This window comes from Strix uralensis, chromosome 3 (genome assembly GCF_047716275.1).
Source record: "Strix uralensis isolate ZFMK-TIS-50842 chromosome 3, bStrUra1, whole genome shotgun sequence".
NCBI classification, from domain to species: Eukaryota; Metazoa; Chordata; class Aves; order Strigiformes; family Strigidae; genus Strix; species Strix uralensis.
Window position 1 is genome coordinate 51,262,736 of NC_133974.1, and position 22,139 is coordinate 51,284,874.

Genomic DNA, 22,139 nt, shown 5'->3' on the forward strand with positions numbered 1-22,139 from the left:
AAAAGTGGAAACAGCATGGTGTGTGAAAGTATGGTAGCTGCGAAGAAATACAGTCCCTAATTTTAAGGAGGAGCAGGCAGTGCTTTGTAGGACTCTATGGTGGGAATTCCAGTGTTACAGAGCTGACGCTGCCACAGAGTAGGAGACGAAGCCGGTCTGTGACTGGAAACAGCAGTTTCTTTAATGGTAGAATTGATATTGTAATGAATCTGTGGGCACCTTGACTTCATGGATGCCACTATGTTGCACATCACAGCCACCGAAAACTGCCTGGCTGTGTTTGAGAGCAAACACCTCTCCATTGCCTCAGAGGACCCAGCTCCTGTCATGGACTGTGGGAGACTCTCTGCTGAAGGCTCCGGAAAGCAGCTGAGTGGATCAGAATAAATATGATGGATGGTGGTGGCAAAAACATGCACTAGCCATTTGTGCTGATGTAGTCGTGCATATTGGTAGAGGACAGGGAAATGCTATTCCTCCTGTTGGAGACCTTGACAGCAAACCCATCTCCATTTGCACCTTTATGGCAAACCCTAATCTACAATGGATGATAATGGGACTAATAAATTGTTAATAATTATAAATCATCAATATCAACAAATTAATAACTGTTTTCATGATGTTCACTGCATAACTGTCAGTTTTAGGGAGCCTTTACTGTTGAGCTGGCCAAATATTCCAGAGGTCCCAGATGAGCTAGTCTTTGCAAGTGTCAAATGCATGACACATAGAACATGCTAAGTGGTTTTGGGATGAGTCCTGTTACCCCAAAGTGTCATATGTAGCAGCTTAAAGTCACCTGTAACTGCTTCAAAGACAACCAAGTATCACAGGTGCCAGTCCAAAAGCAATCTCTTCCGCTTTGCTCCTCAAAGTGGTTTAATATGTTTCAAGCTAGACAAATATAGGAATCTGCAAAGCCTATTGCATGACCACTGCATGACTTTTCTAAGACAGGGAAACAGTGGCATTCACAGTCAGAAACAAGAAAGGAAAGTAATTCAGATAAGCAAGCCTAAGGACCTCTGATTTTACACTTCAGTCCCTTGAATATAGATTCAAACCCCTGATACCAAGGCTTTTCTCCACACAAACAAATTTTTAAGCACAGGAACTCTACCACGGTATTTTGTGGATGCTGAAAATGCACAAAGTATTCAATAAGCCATTGGGTGATTCCAGGAAGAAAAATCTATGAAGGCTTACTAAATATGAATCCACCATTTCTGGTTCAGGAAACCCTTCAGCCACAAATTTCTGAAGGTGGAGAGGGTAGTGGGGAGGCACCACCATCTCTGCACTGATCTCTTTCCTGGGGGTGTGCTGCTGTCTCATGCTGGAGACAGGTTGCGCTAGGCAGACCTTTGCTCTGAACTGCTCTGACCCCTATACAAAGAGATAATGACTGATCCCAAGCAGAATGATAAAGATTTTCAAAGCAAGCAACAACATTGTTAAATCTTGGCTTCTCACAGCTGCCAACTAAAAAGCTTGACGAAAGGGTCCCAGTTCTGCTAGGAGGCTCTAGGGAAGCAGTGGGAGAGAGGAAAATGATTCCTGTGCACAGTAAGCCTCTTGTCCTCCCAGCACCTGATTATGTCAACCCGAGAGGCACTGAACAAGATCTGAAAGAAAGGGCTTTTCATTTCCTTTTCTTTGTAACTGAGGCCCCCAGTTCTTAGTGACAACCTTTTACAAGTTGTTTGCAGTAGTACATTTCTATACTATCCACTTTGCTTTGAGTAAAGTTAACTCTGTAAGTAAAGAAAAAATAGTGATGAGAACTGAACACATATGTGTGGTCTGTATAATAGAGTAACACAAGGGTAAACTAGGTAAACAAGTGTGTGAAAATAATAGCAAAAAGTGAGTGATGGTTTTGGGTAGGTACTGAACACTATAGAAAGCAAACTTAGATAAAGAAATACAAGTATAAATACTGGTAATACATATTTGGGAAGAATAATATTCTAAAATATTAAATAGTGAAATGACAAGAAATAATACAGGCATTGGGGAGGTGAGGGATGTGAAGGAATTATGCAAAGATCTGCAGCTACAAGAAGGAGGTCCTGGGGTGGCTACTGAGCAAGAATATGCAGAATCACTTGCAGCTTCCAGGAGAAATGCAGGGGCAGAAAGACAGTGTAAAGAGCTAACGGTAGACAAAGGGGCTAGGGGAACCAGCAAGACTTCTGCAAATATATCAAGATTTTTTAAAAAATAATAGTAGAATGACAGTAGATTCCATTAATAAATGAGGAAGGGAAAGAAATTAATGGCTTAAAAATGGCTGAGACACTCAACTCCTTTGTTAGATCTATCTTCAAGATGAAAAATGCATAAATGAAGTTTGAATAATTAGTAAAGGGTGAAGACACCGTTGGAATCACTACTGATAAAGACCTCTTAATGGAGAACTTGGAAAATGCAAACAAAGACAAAGTTAACGGAAGTTCAGGGAATTATCTAACCCTTTTGATGAACCCAGGTCATTTCTAGAGAAAAAAAAGTGTCATGGCTAATAGGGAATATAGCTAATGGGCAGAGTGACCGACCCAGCAAACATAAATCCTAGCAGGGTAACTGGACAAAATTACAAAGAGAGAGAAGAAGAAGCATTATTGAAAGCAATGATTCCCATGGCATCCCTTGAATTTGCAGATAAACTTCTTGTCACTTCGCTTCCTGAAGGATAAAAGAGGCTTGAGCAGCAAGCTGGATGATTTCTAAAAATATATGTTTTGCTGGGCAACCTTTTTCAAGTAAAATTGGTCTTTGTTCATAATTAAAGGGGCAGGATGGATCACACAACTAGAAAGCAAAACCTTTTGCTAACATGCTTTGGATTTGCTCTGCATCATATCTTGTACATAGCTGGTGTCGCACAAATAACAGGTACCTGCCTGTAGGCAGTATCAATCTTTGGGAGGAATGCCTTATATATTAATATTTATATGTGTAAGTCGATAATAGCAGTTGTGATTGCTACACAATTATACATAATACATATGTTTACATAATTAATAACAGCATTAGAAAACATTCACCTTTTTACTTAATGATTAACAGATTGATTTTGTGTTTACATAGGTTATTATTTCTCCTTCTAAATGGAAGAGTGAGTGGTCTGGATGGATGTGAACCTAGACCCACCTCACTAATTTTCCTGGGAATTTGGGAGTGAGGTAAGACTCCAGCATGGCACCAGCATAGCAACACACATTGCTAAATGGAAGATGTTATATTACCACTTCTGTTTCCTTCAAGATAGGTCCCGTTCCTCGTTGGGCTGGAATTCTGTTGCCGCAGAGCAGTAGACGAGGACCCCCCTGAAGACATCGGTGCAGGACGATGGCTACAGGAGGAAGAGGAGCCTCCAGCAGGACGTCCGTCTGCAGGACTCTGCCGCGTGGCATACATGGAGCCCATGCAACCAAAGGCAGAATCTGCAGGATCCATGCTGTATCGCTTCATGTTCACAGGATCAGCCAGGTAGTCCTCAGGTATGACCGTTTCTGCTCAGGAAGCCAAGACACAAAAGAAACATCAGTAAAACATAACCATTTTTAATTTAGCCCTTGAAAAAAATTATATATATATTTTCGCTAAAATTCCCTTTTTTTGGCAAAAAGTTTAACCCCATTTTCAACTTTCTGTACAGACAACTGGCTCCAGGAGGGATCCTTGCTGGGAATTAATAAATAATGAAGGGAAGCACAACCACTCAGAAGTCTGCAGAGTCACAGCAGGGAAACTATGGCTTGATGTGACTCATCCACATCAGCTTACAGCAATATTCTTCATAAAGTCCTGGGCCATTGACTGGTGGGTCCCATTTGTCTCATGGCGTTCCCCATATACCACCAAGACTGGAGGATTGTGCAGCTATTGTTTGCTCTGTCTTTCATTGAAAAATGTGAAAGTTGAAGAAGGCAGAGGAGGACAACAGGACAGAAGTTTGTTGGGTTCATAACACCTGGGAGCCAGTAGAAGGAAGTGAAGGTAATAAACCAAAGCGTTCTGGCTGCAATTACCAAAATTAATCAGAAAATATCCTCAGCTGCAGACATCCATCAGGCCTGGTATCCAGCAAGGAGAAGAGGTTTGATGGCTGACAAGCACACCCATGGTTTATCACAGGCAGAGATGTGTGAGTGAGTCACCCAGACCTGGCTCAGGTTCAGACACATGTGCCAGCATCACGGATGACTGCAAACCATTGCTCTGGTTCCTCTCCTCTGCGTTGTACTTTGCACACCGTGTAGGAGATAAATACCTTGCTTTTCAGACTTTTCCCATTAAACCAAATTTTGCACTTACAGACCTATTTTAGATACTTATATTCCACTTTGCTTGGGGGTCTAATGCACGAGGCAGGTCTAGCCCCATATTTTGCAGTACACAGACTTTTTTGCCAGTTCCCCTCAGACCTAGGTCCAGGTCCACCTTGCTTCACTGTCTGGACTGCAACCTCCGTGTCTGTGTCATTGTCCTCCTCCAGCCAGTCCCAGTCTCCTCCCAACAGGTCTTAATAGCCCAGCTCCTTCCTACTTGCCTTTTTTGTCTTCACAAAACATAGTCAAAGCTCTTCCTCCTCCTCATTCCCACTGCTGTGCTTCCTGCAAAACCAGCAGTCCCTTTACCCAGCCCCAGGATCCTCTTCTCCACCACCATGACCACCACCACTAGGATACAAGCAGAGCCCCTGGAAACATCTCTGACAACCAAACCTTCACATAACCCCTACAAATACTGGCAACCCGTGCTTCAGAGATTCCCACTCTCACTGTGTGAAACTAGGTGTTCACATCTGGCACGCAGGGAGACCCTAGATTAGGAAAGTGCCTCCCATTGCCCCATGATGTTTCTTTGAGCTGTTGAAAATGCCACTTTCCTCATCATGCGTAGTCTCCTCCACAGACATCTGAGCAGGGTGAAATTACCCCCGTGGTGTTGGACATCTCCTTCCCTGCCTGAGCAACACTCTCCCCCTGATGTGTTGTGTAGTCTTACTGAGTAACAGGGAGAATTTATGCTGTAAGTTATGCTACAAGACTCAAATCCCATTGCTAATAGATGTTGAGGCTGTATATAATAGTTTTCCTTTTAATTTACATTTTTACTCTTTTCCTTTGAAAAAAAAACAACCTTGGCAGCTGTGTACAGTAGTTGATGTTAAACAAACATGATTTAGTTTGACAACTCAAATACTCAAGAGTTGTGTCATGCCAGCTTCCTGGTTCGTGTGTCAAGCCACAGCACAGATTTTTGTTACATGATTGACTGGCTTTTCATTTGCTTGCTGCTGTCTTTTAAAACTTTGTCCCATTCTGGGCCGAGGCTGGACTCACCATAAGGCAAACATCAGCTCTGAAGGACAGTTGTAAATGTGAAGTTTCTTTGCTTTTGGGCCCTTGCTTTTGCAACTGCAAGTAATGTTCCTTTAGCAAGGCTTTTTTTCCTTTAGATAATTTGGATTCTTAGAGCATGCATTCAGGTATCCTGCTGTTTTCTGCCAGGGATTTCTGCGCTTGATTCTCACGCAAATACAGATAGGGTGTAATTCAATTGAATTCAACAGAGTTCAGCTAATGTAACACTAGCATAAGAGAAATGGGAATCAGGCACTCTGAACCTTTCTCCCTAACCTTCAACAGATGCCAAAATTGTATAGCAATTGAGCTAAATACCTTGCTTTTCAGACTCCTCCCAATAAACCAAAGAAAATCCAATCAAGCCTCCTCATTCAAAGGAATTTAATTACTGTGTAGAACACTTGCAATAAAAGCCTCTTATGCATAAAGAAGACAGCTCTTTCTGCAGCATCCTGCCTGCACTGCATGGAATAATTATGCCTCTTGTGAATCATTACCTCTTTATTCCAGGAAAAGAACTCTCTTTTAATATGATTACAATGTGAAGAAGACACAGACTATCAAAACAACAAACAGCACATTAAAAGAGCCCTGCTAAATAAACAGCATACAACTTTTATTACTATGGATATAAATGACTCCAAAATTTGTGATCAGACATCAGGGATTTTTTGACTAATGTCAGACTCTCGCAGTAGTCTTTGTGAAATAAGACATGTGTGGCTGAAATCTCCCCGTGGAAGGACACCCATGAGTTGTATACGAGACTATGTCGAGGAGCCAGACACTGTCAGTTCTGTTCCTGACCCTGCCTAAGACTCTTTTCTTGATCTAGATCAATTTATTCCATATGTCTCTACTTTGGGCTCCAAAATGGGAGTAATGATGTCTATTGCCACAGACCAAGCAAGAGCCTTCATTCATTACTGTTTGAAACATGCCCCGGTGACAGGTGCTCTGGGAATTTTAAAAGTCATATTCATGTCTTCATTGGACAGGGGAGAGCAGGGATCATCTCAAGCAACCAGGTTTCTAAGCAGCTTTTCAGAGCTCCTGATCTTCAAGTTGACATGAGCAGTCAGTAGATTACAAGAGCAACTCATCAGAGTCACCTCCTCCTGACCAAAAGAAACTCATGATGAAATGCAGGTCACAGTTAGATTAGGAAAAAGAAGACTGTGCATTCAAGTATGTGTGGTTACAGGTTTTAAATTACACAGTTTTAAAAAGGACTGATCAGCTTCTGTGCTCCCTGCTGACTGCAGGCTGCTTTGTAAAACTTCAGGAGCTGATGCATGTTGAGCACCATGTCTCTGTGAGCCCATGCCCTACAACAAGCTACCCACCCTCAGGAGAGATCCACATGTGGGAAGAAAGAGGCAGGCAGGCACAGGGGACTTTCAGAGAGATCCATTATGCCCCTGAGGGGTGACACAGTCCCCAGTGACACTTTAGGGCAGGAGAAGACATCTGCAGGAGAAGACATCATGATCCCTCTCCCAGCAGCAGAGAAGGAGGTGAAGGTGATGGGGGACTGTATGGGTTCATCCAGGATCAGTCACACCTGATCAACCTGATTGCCTTCTATCATGAAACAACTGGATTTGTGTCTCCCACAATATTCTTGCAACTAAGTTAGAACATTATGGTTGGGATGTGTGAGAAACTAGTTGGATGATCAGGCTTAGCGGGTGACAGTTAATGGCGGCCAGTAAAAAGTGTAATACTGCAGGGGTCTAACCTGGCATCCAGATTTAGTCTCTGCTATACAAGACAGATACTGACAAATGCATGAGTTCATCAGAGGGCCATAAAGATACCTGGCGCTTGGAGCACTTGCCCTGAGAGGAGGGGCTGGGGGACAGGGCTTGTTCAGGTTGGGGGAGAGGCAGCTTGGGGGTAGGAACCTACCAGCAGCCCCACAGAACCCACGGGGAGGTCACCAAGAAGATGGAGCCAGGCTATTCACAGTGGTGCACAGCAGGAGCACAAGAGACAACAGGCAAAAATTGAAACGAAATCTTCAGACTGGGTGCAAGGAGAAACCTTTTCCTCTTGAGGACAGCAGGGCAGTGGCAGAAGTTGCCTGGAGAGACTGTGCAGGCTCTGGCACTGGAGATTTTCCAGACCCAACTGGACAAAGCCTGGTGTGACCACATAGCTGACCCTGCTTTGGGTAAGGGGTTGGACCAGAGACTTCCTGGGGTCCCTTCCCACATGAATTGTCCTCTGATACTATGACTGATGTCTTCTTCACTCCAAAAAGCAGACATAGAGGGTGGGAAAGGACTGTGGCAAAGGCTCGTGTGAGGGGTCCAGGGCCCCTTACAGCGGCACAAGAGGCAGTGGGAGGGACAGGATCCACTGTACAAAAATTACAAATGACTGTGGAAGCTCTTTGTGGTCATATTTCTTCAGCTCCTTGTTAGTTTGCACCACAGAGAAGCTGCATGGGTTGGGGCACCACCAATGCATGAAAATATCTGCATTTTGTAACCTCCCAGAAGGCCTTGTAAAGTGTACAGCTTTCACAGCTCCTAATCCCACTTTGGCCAATTAGGGAAAAACATGTTTTCTAAGATGATAGAAGAAAATATAACTCTCTATTGAGGTTTAAAATGCAACAGTTTCATAAATCTGTAGCTTAGCCCTTCTGTATTCTGTCACACTTCTGTATTTTATTTTCTAGGTAGTCAGCAGAAGGGCACACACTAGTGAGAAATTAGTACACAATGTTTTAAAGCAGGATTTATGAGAAAGCTGCTTCGAGCCTTTCCTTTGAGCACAGTAGTCTCTGTTACAACTCTTCACCACCCTGAGATGCTCAGGTAATTTTGGCATAGTTTTCCTTTCCGTGAATGGTCTACACGCATCTGGATTGAAAAGCCCAAGGCTGTTACATCCAGCACACGTTTAAATGCAGCAAAAGAGAGGAGAAAAAAAAAAAAAAACCAAACCAACAAACAACTGCTTTCCCAATTTAAAAATGCACATTTCTTTAACTGAGTTTCTTTAAAGTAGTAACCTGTATGGTTCCTAGCCAAATTCCTGAAGATGCATCAGCTGAGAGTTAAAACAGCATGAGAATCTGCATCTCACATCCGAGCTGTGCTGCAGAGCTCTGGAGTGACCTTGGTCAGGGTCTCAGTCATCTCTGGACCCCAGTTCTCCATTAGGATGAAGAAAAATACTTGTCTCACCTCTGTAACATACTAAAACCTTTGCCTCAGCTGTATCTGTATGCCACTACAGCATGCCACATGGATGCACACTGCATGTGTGAATGCAGAACACCTACAGTGGACCTTTGGTAATGTCTGGGAATAGAGACACTCCAGAAAGACAAAAAAATTATGCCTCCCATTGTGCATTAGGAAAGCAAATGAAAATCAATTTCAAGTCAAGCAGGAAATGAAGAGTGTATACCCAGGAAACATGATCCTTAGCTGACGTTTTCCTGAGCAGATCTAATCTCTCACTTTTTTTCTTTACCTTAAAAATAATCAAACAAACTTATTCTGCTAAAATCTCTCCTATAGGTAAAAGCTCTTTTTGCACTCCAGAGACACTCTCTAGTCTGCCTTCTCTCCTCTCCTCCCAGGCCAAGCACGTCTTGTGCTGCTTTCCTCACCTGCTGCTGCTCCCACATCACTTCTTGTGTTATATCCCTCTCTCCCTTTACCTGTCTCAGGCTTCTTTGCCTTATATCCCCTACCTGCTCCTCCCTCTGTTCTTCCACATCATGTCTTCCTACTGCTTCTTTCATCATATTCCCACCATCTTGACCTCACTCTAATGCTGCTTTCCCACATCAGCAGCATCACCCTTTTCCCATTTTGTCAGCTCTTTTCCTATCTCCCTTTTCTATTTTCCCTTCTCCTGCACTGCTGACCTACGTAGCCATTTCTTCCGCAGGCTGTTCCCCTTCTATCCATATCACACTTTCATTCATTCAGCTTTCCCTTCCCTGATACCTCATGCTTTTCTCTGGGTTTCTCCCCAGATTGCTGCTTGGACAGCACAACCTGAGGTCAAGGCAGTGAACAGGGACTAGGGTCCCCATTCCCTGCACAGCCATGGAATGGCTGCATCCGGGCAAAGGTTGCACAGGGTACCGATGAAAACGAGCATCCCCACCTCTGAGCACACCAGACACTGATCCCCAAACCAGGGAGGTCCTCTTTTACACACCAGTAGCTTCCCGGGACAACTGCCCCTCCTTCTGGGCCAATACTTTCATGTCATTTCATAACCTTTTACTCCATCACCTGTGATGCTCGATCCCCATTAACTTCTTTTCCTCACAGTCAATATAGATTTCTTTCTTTCTCTTTCTTTCTTTCTTTCTGTCTGTCTTTCTGTCTTTCTGTCTTTCTTTTTCTCCTCCCTCATTCTTCCTTTTTTGTGTTGTCTCCTATTCCTCATATTGTTTAGTGATGGGCTTTTCCCTCTGACCCTTCCCTGTACCTTTTTAAGTGCTACCATATATTTTCTATAATGGGTTGACCAGATGTGAACTCCATATTTTAAGCAGCATGATATCATAGCTTCCTCAGACCTCTCCTTTCCTCCAGCCAGGACCAGCCCTTTCTCATCTCCCAGTCATTTTGAGAGGAGCCAGCCACACTGTCAAAATCATATTGAGAGAGTCCTTGTATGGTTTATCTTTGCCTGTATTTTATAGTTGCTGAGCTTGGCTCCAGCTCCTCGCACAAGGATGGCATTTGCCCTGACTGTGAGACAGTGAGGGCGAGTGAGAAGAGACAGTCCTAAGCAGCTGTGGAGGTTAGAAACCCTGCATCTCAGCCTTCATGGAAGGAAAAATAAAAGTGAGGAACAAAAAAAGCAAACGCAAAAATGCAGAAGGGAATACTTCAGGTGAGTTTAGCTATCAGATCACTTTAGTATAAGCCAGAGAGTGAGAGAGCAGAGAGATCTAAACAGTATTTAAGAGTGTGAAAGATGCCTTGGTTCTGAATGGCTATCTTCTGTTTTAACATCAGCTCTTAAAAGATTAAAAATAACTTTTTTCTGTGTCTGCCAAACAGCCTCACACATTTCTGTCCAGTCAGAAATGGACCATGGACCTTATCTTCCTTGTAGCTTGAGACTGCATGCATCCGTCTAAAGATAAGAGTTTCCTATGATGGATTAAGATTTACCAGCTCTGCCTGCTGTGATTTACTCTGGGATTACAGCACCAAACCATTCCTTTTAGCTCCATCCCCTGTCCAGACATGGAGCACAATGAAAATATGATGTTACCCATTAGCAGGTATTTCTACACCATGTCAACACCACTCTGTGGTGCGTGCATCTGCACCCCGCACGACTGGGCAAGGACTAGACCTTTTCCACACCAGACTATGGCTGCCACAGTTTTGCCAGACAAGGAAAACATTACAGGGAGCAACACCTGGTTCGTGGCAGCAGAGCCGAGCTGCTCGCAGCTCGCCAAGACAGAGTGGCATGGAGACATGTCCCTGAGGAGCCACAGCATCCGTGAGGCTGCTGCAGAGAGGCAGCGAGTGAGCAGGCAGCCCAGGGCATCGACTGACAGTGGTTCAGGGCTGTCATGCCTGTGTTTTTCAGATAACTTTTGCATTTGGGTTATAGGAATACACAGTTGCATCCACAGAGGAGAAAAAGCAGGGGTACTAGTCAGTCAGAACAGGAAAATGTAAATAAGCCTCATCCAGTTGTGAATGTAGGTATTATGAACACTGAAACTATGGTCACACTGTGGAGATAAAACCTGAAGTGAATTCTCCAGGGTTTAGTCTGAGACTTTACTGCACCATGTATCATCTCGCTGTGTCCTAGCTACAAAAAATTATTTTGCAGTAACTGAAATGCCGAATCCCCTGAGGAGAAGCTGCCAGTCAGTTAGCATCAAGAATCTAAATTTCTTAGAGAATTTTCCAAATCCAGTGTTGTCCTGATTACAAGGACTTCAGCATAGGCATTTTTTTTTTCATTATTTAAACGATTTCCCTTGAGTGTTTGCAGCCCAGACAACAGCCACATTGTGTTTAATGCAGTAGAACCAAGGAATGAAACCAGCTGGGAACAGATCAACACAGTTTTATTGTCCAAACTGAGTAAAAAGGTAGAGTAAATTCACAAGCTAGCTGCTGACAAATATATTAGATTGAATAATAAAAGGTGCTCGTGTGTATAAATAACGCATGGAGGATTTTTTTTAAAGTGCTTGGGGATGATTGAGTAAATGTCTTGTGTTGCAATGGAGAGGTTTTAGTCCTATCTTACAGCGTAGCCAAATTGTTTGGGCACTGCATACCCACAAGTGAAGGCAAAGGGATTTCAGTGACATAGGGATCTGGCCTTTACAAAAAGTCTTCCTTTGGTCTCTTCCTCCTGATTTCAGACCTACTCCTCCATTCTCTTCTCCCTTGCCTTTATGTTACACCAAAGTGTACATCATGAAAAGGAGACTTATTGGGCTTGTATAGTTTTGTGTCTTAGCACAGCAATAGTTCTGCACTAACAGAGGGAGATGGGTGAAGCTGTGATCAACCTTTTCTGTCTACAGCTTCTAGCAGTATCTAGAAGGGCTTTCCTGTCCACGTATTTTATAATGTACTCTGTATGCTTATAAATCAGTGTTGATAAAGGTTACAAAAACCTGTATATAGAATAGGCTAGATGAAAATGACCGTGTTATTTCAAAATTTCAAGGTGTTATACACTGGGATTCTCAGCAGCTGAAGTACTTAGTGCATTTCTGTTCTGCTACCACCACGATGAATCTCCCTGAATTATATTGCTTAGTAGTGGCTTAAAATATTTAATAGCAATTTTTTGTTTAAAAACAAATAATTTGAGACACAAGAAGTGAGATGTCTGGAGAAAAGTGCAGTAACTGCAAAATAAGCTGCATTTGCCCGTTAATAACTAATAATCTTATCCAGAAATCGGGTAGAGTACATATAAATCATGAGCCTGTGAACGTGTTAATACATAGACATAAGATCTTTTATAAAGTCTTTGTTTCATTTCTTCTTGTCCAGTGCTGCAGCTCAGCTGGACTTTCTGATATTTCTTCTGGGGTTTCTTTTGCCATATAAATACAAAACAGCTGGTCCCTCAAGCCTTAATTCCCCTTCCCAAATCCTTTCTTTTCCTGCCTTCTCCAGTGCTGCTTCTGACATCCCTGGCCGATCTCAGTCCCAGAGATAGGAACTCATCAATTCCCCTTTCCTCAGGTCTTTTTATCCCCTCCTCTCCCCATGATCCCACAGAGCCAGTTTCCCTTCACACCTGTATGCTGCACTGTACTGTGCCACCAGGAAGCTGGGCTTGCCCCGGAACCTCATCCCAGGACTCACCCCCCGGCCTCACATCTTCCTTAACTTTGGCTTCTCTGATGAAGTCTAGCAAGCCACTGCCGCCTTTTTGTTTAAATCAGTTCTGTAACCTTACCTCTTCCATGAAGAAACTCACCATAAAGTAACTGATTCCCCAAACCTCCATTTGCAGCTTATTTTCAGTGAGAGTTGGGGGCATATTTCTCTTGCCCAGCTGCTGGTGGTGCAGATCCTTACCTTTCTCATTGTTGCCCGTGGCCAGCACCATCCCAGCACAAACACCACACTGCACATCACCACCAACAGTTCGCTTCTGTTACTCTCTTAATTGCTTTAATCTCCTGCTCTGCACTCATTTTGCCAACAGATGAATGTTCTTCAGGCAGATGCTGTGCGTTACTACTTTCTGAAAGGCACTTTGATATACTCTCTATAATTACCACAAACAAATACATCCTAAGGATCTGGGGAGCCCTGTTGATTAAACAAGGGCCAAGACTTTTCAGGAAAAAAATTGAAGTTTTATTTCCATGGAACTGGAAATGCCATTGTGTGTGTGTTTCCATTTATTTTGTAGTGAACTGGAAAATGATAGAGAGAAACAGAAGGTAGATAAAGACAGATAAAGGAGGGAGACCCTTTTAATCTTTTAATCTAGAAGGCTAAAAAAGAGATCAACATGGGGGGAGGAGAAAAACTGAAGAATATCCAAGTAAAAATCAGTAACATCCCCTGAAAAAAATTCTGAATCTGCTTTGAAACCTGTTAAATGGAAATAGTTCAAACACAAGACTCCCTTTTGCCTCCTTTCAGCTGGCTCTTCTGCCTCCCATGGAGGCGCAAGCTCAGGCCCTGCCGTAGGTGCCATGTACCAGGCAGTCCCAGAAGAAAGGGCCCTCTCATCTGGGTTCACAAAACAAGAGCAAGTGTTCATCTCTCTTCCGAAACATTTCTTCTTTTGCCTTTTACTTAGTAAGTGCTGGCTTTGCTAACTCTCACAGCCCCCTCCACTGCCCTCACCAATCTTTCTATTATCCTGACTGGGACAGCACTTGCTATTACACTGAACTGGGACTATTACCCTGACTGGGACAACCCAACAACAAGGAGCTACGCATCTAATTGCCCACAGTTTTCATGGGCTATCAGAGCATACACTGACACATTGCATGCGGCTCCCCAGTGATGCTATCTAATGTGGCTTGAACTGGCACAAGGTAAGGAACTTGGGGATCACGTATTTTCTGCCCTCACATCTATGAAAAATCTGGTGGGTCATGTTGGCTAATGCACATGGCACTTGGATGGATGTAGGTTTTTCATCATCAGGTCTGGCCTGTGGCCTGCTGATCTGACTGCTTGAAATATGGGTATATTGGATCACAGGTATTTGTATCAATATTTTAAAAATGTAGGAATGGACATTCCTGTTTCAACTTCAAACTATTTAAAATCAAAGCCTGGACTCCTAACTTCAGACATCTCCTAAAGGAATCATATAGCTCTGTGGAAAAGTCTTAACCAGATAAAGCAAAGTTAAAACTGAAGCTAAAACAGAGTTACAATCACATGATTTACCTGACCAGGGCACTAAAAGAGTCCATGCTTCCTCCATGTGACTGCACATGTAAAGCTTGAATTAAATGCTTATACCCTGGGGTATTTTTTTCTGTAGTGGATATGATCTCATCCATCACGCTTCATTCATTTATGCCCATCATTTTATTCACTTTCCTTATGCATACCCTTTGATATGGAAAAATAAAGCATCTTTTTTCCCTTCTTTAAACTCCATTTCATAGCTTAGCTCTCTCTTCTAACCTCCATGGCTGCAGTCCAGGCAATCTCCAGCCCTGCCAGTGACTGTGCCATGGGTCTGAGCACATCTTGGGCTGAAGGACAGAAGGGCCTTTGGGTTTTGTCTCATCCACCACTGGGAGCAGAATGCCTAGCCTCTTGGGGTGTAGTTTTTCAAAAGGGATGGATTTTCTTGCACCCCCTCAAGACCATGGAGGTAAAACAGCCCAGCAGAAGGTGTAAAGGAGGATTTCCCTTGGGCTGACTGCTGGAGGAATATCTACTTATAACTTCATTGCTTAGCATCCACAAGGAGATACAATTTCATAAACTTAAAGGAACAGAAAGGGTCTCTTTCTTCATCTGGGAGTTAGCAAACAGTAATCACACCACTTAGAGGTCAGAGGGTCAATTTATCCAATTCTGCCAATTCTATAGAATCCAGGCAAATTATATCACAGGTGACTTTCATCTTTTTTTTTTTTTTTTTTTCTGCCAGGATTTGGCCCTTAGTATACATTTCGTTAGTTTCTTCTGGTCTAGGTTTAAAGGGCCTGAGTGCTAAAGCCTCTACTACCACCCTCATGAAACCTCTGCACAGGAGCATTACCTGACTGTCTCTTCTTTCACCTTTCTGTTTTTACTTCCTACCTCTTGTATCGTCCTAAACTGTTCCTGTCCCTTCCCAGGTTTCTGAATGACAACATGCAACTCCAGCTGCAGTTGCCTCCCTTTCTGCTCTGCCACAGAGTTACCACCCTGGGCACTTCATTTCAGGAAGCCAGTCCTGGGGATGGTGCTCCAGCTGCAGACAGGACCTCAGTGTGGGAGTCCTCGGTGGGACGCCCTGCCCTGGGGCTGGCTGGGTCGGGTCTGGAGGAGGAGGAGGCACTCAGACTGATGATGGATACACAGACTCACGCATGCATGAAGGGAAGGAAGGAAAGGAAGGAAGGAAAGGAAGGAAGGAAGGAAGGAAGGAAGGAAGGAAGGAAGGAAGGAAGGAAGGAAGGAAGGAAGGAAGGAAGGAAGGAAGGAAGGAAGGAAGGAAGGAAGGAAGGAAGGAAGGAAGGAAGGAAGGAAGGAAGGAAGGGAGGGAGGAAGGGAGGAAGGGAGGAAGGGAGGAAGGAAGGAAGGAAGGAAGGAAGGAAGGAAGGAAGGAAGGAAGGAAGGAAGGAAGGAAGGAAGGAAGGAAGGAAGGAAGGAAGGAAGGAAGGAAGGAAGGGAGGAAGGGAGGAAGGGAGGGAGGGAGGGAGGAAGGGAGGGAGGGAGGGAGGGAGGAAGGGAGGAAGGAAGGAAGGAAGGAAGGAAGGAAGGAAGGAAGGAAGGAAGGAAGGAAGGAAGGAAGGAAGGAAGGGAGGAAGGAAGGAAGGAAGGAAGGAAGGAAGGAAGGAAGGAAGGAAGGAAGGAAGGAAGGAAGGAAGGAAGGAATGCCTGCAGCCATCCCACACTTTCTCTGCTCTACTTCAGGCTCTGCCATCAATTCAAATGCCCCAAAGACCAGACAAACTTTTTATATTAGACTTTGCTGTGGTTGGATGGCTTGTGCAGTTCCTCTGCTCCCTCTTTAAGAGTGACCTTAATATTTTATTTATTGTTTAAAGGATAATGTTCATGGTAGAGGAATATATGAGGCAATAAATGGCCTTTGCAGGTAATTAAATGCTAAAGAGAGCTGAGGCTATTGATAGCTGTAAAAGCCATTTATTCTGAGTGTGCTTAGAAGCCAGGAGCACTGTTCCTCACAGCATGCAACAAGACAAGATTAAACAAGCCACAGTACTAGAAAGGAGAAAGACAACATTTTTCTTGCCCTCTCAGGGCTTGAAATTTCTGAGCTGCTGTTTATTTGGTGCTTGGAACAGAAAATATTGATTGTAATAATATGTGGTTTTCTATCCTGTTATTCTTTTTTTTCCTAGCTGTTTTAGAAGGGTTTTGCACATGTGGCAAGAATTATTGCCCTCCTTGGACAGATGCTCAAATAAAGGCACAGCAGGGAAGGTTGACTTGCCCACACAATCAATGGGAAAGTCTCTGGCAAAATCCAGCTCCCAGCCTAGTGTCTTGCATACTAGTCACACTCTCATAGTGCATTGCTATAGCACTTCTCATACCAGCTTTTCAAGTGCTTGTAGATAGGAAGAGCTCACCTTCCTATATATAGAAGCACTGATGTAGCATAGGGGTATCTCTACATACTACTGTGCTTCTGCTCCATATGGGGCCCTACCTCAAGTCACTGCCATGAGAAGAGGTGCTGTTCTCCTGTGGACAGTGGTAGGGGACACCATATGGAATCTATGCATACAAATTTGACTTGGCTGTGAGGAGAGGAATAAGGCTGGGGACCTTATTCACAGACCTTCCTGTCTTCCCCCTGATGAGGACAAGGATACAGGGTAGCCGCAGGAGTCCTTGCATAAAGATTTGCTGCAGCTACGTGCAGCTGTGCTCTGCATGGAGCACAGCAATTGTCTAATAACCAAACCCCAAGGTTCAGGATAGAAAGAGCAAGGAAAGGATTGACTGAAAGGGGAAAGAAGATGCTTATCAAGTTTGATGCTTCCCACATAAGAGAAACTACTTCAATTTCTGTGCCCACCATCAAGTTGGGAAGAAGTTTTATAGAAAACATGCTTTCCTCTGAAAAATAACAGTTTAACATTGCATAGGTGCATGTCAACACTATGTAGGTGTTCCAGAAATGTCCCTTTCCCATGTTCACATCCAAGCCTACTTTAACTCAGCATGGGAGGACTAATGGAAGTTGAACACAGAAGGTGTGGAGGGAGACACTTCACAGGATCTCTGTTGGCTTCCCATCCTTGTAGCTTCTGGCACACTTCACAGTATTTTCTGCAGAATTCACCCAGATCTTGTCATCATTTTAGTTCAAACTGCACTACCACTTTCATGGAAAATTCTGGGGTACGGGTTCAAAGATGCTTTGAAGCCAGGTGCTGTGGGGGCAGGTAACATCTCAGGATTCGTTGTGATGCAGACCTGAAGCCAGGCACTTCCTGGATGAAGTGCTGGAAGTCATCCCACAGCTGCTCCACGGAAATTGCTCTCATCATCCAGAAAGTCCCCTCACAGCTGAGAAAAAGCCATGGGGTATATCCCCAAATGTGCCAAGACAAGGCAGTGAAGCCACTGATATTGGGGGAGGGCTGGAGAGGGACCCTTGCTCCATGTGCGGGGCCACTGTATGCTGGTGAGAGGTGTTGGCAGGACAGGCAAAGCGCAGGGGCTCAGGTGCAGGGAGGGTAATGCATAGCCATCAGGGGTCATTGCAGAGGCCGGTGCTGTGTACAGCCCAGTGAGTGCATACTTAGACATGTAAAACATCGTTGTAAGTGATATATGTATATATCAACAAATCCCACCTGGCCTGTACCATTAGCATCTGGCAGTTTGCTGTGAGCACAGGTGAATAATGGCTTAGGGGCATGTGCTTCGGGGCAAGGTTAAAAGGTGACTCCTGTATGGTGTAAGTGGATTAATATGACTGGACACGATGCCGGCTTCTTCTCTCACTTCTGCCAGTGTAAATCAAGAGTAACTGCGCCGAAGTCAATACATGCATTAAATTCATTGATGCACAAGGGCTGAAAAGCACATGATTTTAAAAGAAAGAACATCTCGATTACAAGCTGGAGAACAGAAACAGTGAAAAATGTGGCTGCTTTGCATGGCTACCTGTGGTGCTTTATTATGGCCCTGCTCTTTCCATGCGAGCTCTATCTCACCAGGCACCCTCGCAGACTCATCTGTGAGAAGAGCTCCTACTGTCCTCCTTATTATTGCCACTACAGGGAAACCCCGTCTCTGTTCTGTGTAGCGGAGGTCCCCCCTGTGCTGACCTTACTGCAGAGAAATTGTGGCTTCTGGGGAGATGGAAGGGGATTTAGGTAATGCAGCATTAAACATAGACTCAGTGGCTCAAGCCCCAGTGCCTAAAACTGGAGTTATTCCACTAGTGCCAACAGAGCTGTTGAATACAGCCTGACATGATGAACAGGAACATTATGTATCTGCCTGACTCCAGCTGAGTGCAGCATGAAGGGTGTGAGGCCATCACTCCAGTTCCTCTGCCACACAGCCACAGACAGACAGCTCCTGAGCTGGGCATGACTTGCCCTGGCGAAGAGGCAGCTTTTCCCCTGTCCAAAATTCCCCATTTCAAGGGCTTTATGTGGCTTCATGTGTGTTCCGGTGCCAAGCAGTAATCTTGTAGGTGGGTTTTCCAAACAACTACCTGGCTGCACTGAAACCAGTCCCATCTCTCCAGCCTGCATCCTGGAGACAGTGGGTTAACTGGTGAGGCTGATGAGCTTCCCCCCAGCCACCCCCAGACACATGGACAGGCTTTGGCAGAGCAACCTGGGTTCACCAAATCTGGTACAGCAGGTCAGTGGTCAGCAGAGTGCTGAAAGTGTCCTCAAATACTGTCTCACCACATTTCTGTTCATCTTTGGTGGAAGGAGCCTCCCCTTTTGGGGCTGCCAGCTCAGAGACCCACCTGAGCACCCAGCTGCTCTGGAAATGGCACTGCTCATCTCAACCTCCCTTACTGCAAGACCAGGTGGCTCCTCCATCACCTCTCCCACATCCCCACTTTGACAGGGAAGCACCCAAATCTCTGCAGGTCATGCTGACGCAGGCTATGGCTCTCTGCCTAGCAGGTCAGTGGCTATCAGATCCCAGGGTTAGCAAGCTGGACCCTGATGCAGGAGTTTTAACTCTGTGTATAACTGCTGCCCTCAGCTATTTCACAGCTCGCATTCTCCACTGTACCACAGCACTGCTGGTGATGGAGATATAAAAGCCCCAAGAGCCACTGTGTCTTCCCCCATCACACTCCCAGGCAGAGGGGAGGAGAGCCCAGGCCAGTACTAGCCCTGACTAGCCCAGGCTGCCCAGCCCATGCTGCCTCCAGGAGGGGCAATTAATAGCTGGCCCTAAGCAGTAGGAGAGCCAGGGAAGAGAAGCCTTCCCTACATCCACATCTCCTGCCTGGTCTGGGGCAAAAATAGTATGTTGCCCTTTCCACAGTGGCTGGTCAGAGCCAGTGGGAATGGTGTCAGGGACATCTACATTGAAATTATGTAGGGAAGGAGATGCTCAGAGTGTAACAGCCACTGTAAAAACTCTTGTTGTGGAGTTGCCTTCTATCACACACAGCCTTGCTGTGCAAAAGTAAATGCAAATGTACGTGCAAATTAAAATGCAAATTAAAATGCAAATGCCAGGCCTCCTGGGCTGCACTCAGTGCTACAGAAATCCCTTGACCTCTCAGAAACATTCAGGTTGCTGCAAATGTCCTAGTCCAAATGAAAAAAAATATTGCTTTTCAATCTGGGTTCCTGCCTTTCCTACCCTATGTCTAAGAGTGGCAGCAGGATTTCTTTGCACAAAAAGGCAATTTCTGCACTGTGTACACAACCCACTCCCAGCTTTGGTGTGAAAAGCACATACTCAGGGTCTTCCTGGCAAACCAGCAATTCATGGATCATAATTGTGGACACTAAAACACCTTTCTCAGCTGCCAGCATGTATCTGCCATTAAACTGGATGCATGAGAGGCAGCGTGCTCCCCAAACACCCAAGTGTTGTTAATAAAAGAGAAGGAAAGTAATTTAAGTCAGGAGGAAGCCTGCAGGTGCAACAGAGATTTGGGGCCATAACTTTGCATCTTTCTTTTTTTCTAAACTAACTTTTGCAATGTCCATAGTAGGGCCCCAGGGCAGCTTTCCAGCCACTTACTGCAGATTGAGGCTGCAGGCATGTCCCAGCTCCATGGGGGCTGCAGGGGGCCAGCACCCCATCCCAATACACTGGAGGGTGGGCAGGAAGGAAGCTCAGGCATGCCACCCACCTGGGAGCCTTGTGCTGCTTGGGGCAGGTGCCTCTCCAGACCACCACCATCCTCAGGTTCATCTGCCCCACGTCACAGCCCCCCCAGGCTTCACCCCATGCAGTCAGGCACTAAGGCAGGGACCTTGCTGGTGCCCACAGGCATTTTAAGCTAGGACAAGTGTTCCTGCAAGCAGCAAAGCAAACCCCTTAGCAGTCACAACTCTCATTTAGGTTTATGCTCATGCGTGGAGGTGACAGATCGGGATCCAGGCTGATTGCGCTACAGCTAATAACGTTAACTTAGATTTATGCTAACGGCACTGACCCCAAACTGCATTGCTGTGAGCAGCTCTCTCCCCTCACCCAGTAAGAGGTCCCCTTGAGTGAAGGCAGACCATGCTGCTTTGCAGGTGATCCTTAAAATGAGCGGCGTCCAAGCCAGGAAGAACACAGGTAATGAAGTGCTGGGGCAGTGCCAGGTCAGAGCATACCCGTTACGGCAGTGATTTCCTATTCATGCCGCAGTGACACTAAAGTGTGGGCTGGGGTCCATGCGCTCACCCGGCCTCCCACCTCTCGTTGCAGCCAGTGAGCCAAGGCAGTGCACGAGCAGAGGGGTCTGGGGAGCTGGGACAGACAACGCTCTGCAGTGGGTCTGCAAGCAGAGGAGGCTTAGTAGTCAGTGGGGATCCCTCAGTGTCTAATATGGAGGTTGAGTTGGATAGAGAGAGAAATTCCTCCTCTACCTTCCTGCCTGCCTGAAACTCGAAGGAACGTAGTCCCTTTGAGGCTTCTACTCCGGGACCAGGTATGCTTGTGGAAGCCAGAAGTTATGAGACAGAATTGACAGAAACAAGGACAATGGGATCATACGAGCCTTGTTTCCTTAGGAAAAGAGATAAAAGAAACAAAGAGATATAAAATAATAAAAAAATTATCCCTATCGCTGCTGGGGCTCCTCAACACAGTGGTTCTCACCCAAAAACCTCCTCTATAGCCACTGGGAAAAATACTGCAAATGAGCCCACTGCCTCCCTCTGGAAAGGTCCTACAGAGATCTGCAGTTTGTTAGCATATACGATACAGGACCAAAAAGAGACAGTCATTTCTTCAGCCCTATTAAATCTTGAACCCAAGCTGATCAAGCAGCCTACCTGCCTCCATCCGTCTGTTTTCATACACTTCTGGGCTTTCTGACACGGCGTTGTACTGCTGGAAAGGCTGGTTGCTGAAGAGATTGTCACACAAGAGACTGCGACAGAGCTTCTTCAGGAAGCGCAGGACATACCCAATGCTGTTCACTACCAGCAGGTTCAGGAGATGCTGCTTCCCCTCAAAAGAAGCTGAAACTGGAAAACAAGCAGGAGCAATTCAATACTTGGGGATGCATGGCAGGGGGGAAAATGAGAGCAGGGGAGAAGATTTCGCACAAGTATTTGTATGTCTTAAAATATTTTACATAATTACCTCACCAGAAGTACAAAACAAACTGGAGGAACTTAAAGAGCTGAGTTTGTGTGACCCAGATCACCTTCCCCCTGGAGTGCCAAAAGATGCCAGCTGGCATGGCCAGCAGTGCAAGGATTTCTAATATATGCATCCAACTGAAAACTGTATTGTATGATTTGAAGGAGGCAATTATGATACCCTGGTCTAAGAAGGGGAAAGAAAGTGATCTGCCAGTGATGGGCTATTAGGCTGACTCCAGCAATACCCAAAGTTTTAAAAGATAATGGGGAGACAAGAATTAAAGACATGTCTGTGAATGAATAAA

General features: G+C 45.0%; 1 protein-coding gene across 3 annotated transcripts in view; it reads right to left on the minus strand.

Moving 5' to 3' along the window:
- SCML4 (Scm polycomb group protein like 4) overlaps positions 1 to 22,139 on the minus strand; it is a 72,608-nt gene that overhangs the window by 10,807 nt on the left and 39,662 nt on the right. For all 3 annotated transcript variants that reach the window (XM_074864743.1, XM_074864742.1, XM_074864744.1), the window contains 2 exons: positions 21,520 to 21,714; positions 3,252 to 3,518 (listed from right to left, as the gene is read on the minus strand). In XM_074864743.1, the coding sequence (XP_074720844.1) occupies positions 3,252 to 3,518; positions 21,520 to 21,714 (462 nt within the window). The remainder of the gene's footprint in view (positions 1 to 3,251; positions 3,519 to 21,519; positions 21,715 to 22,139) is intronic.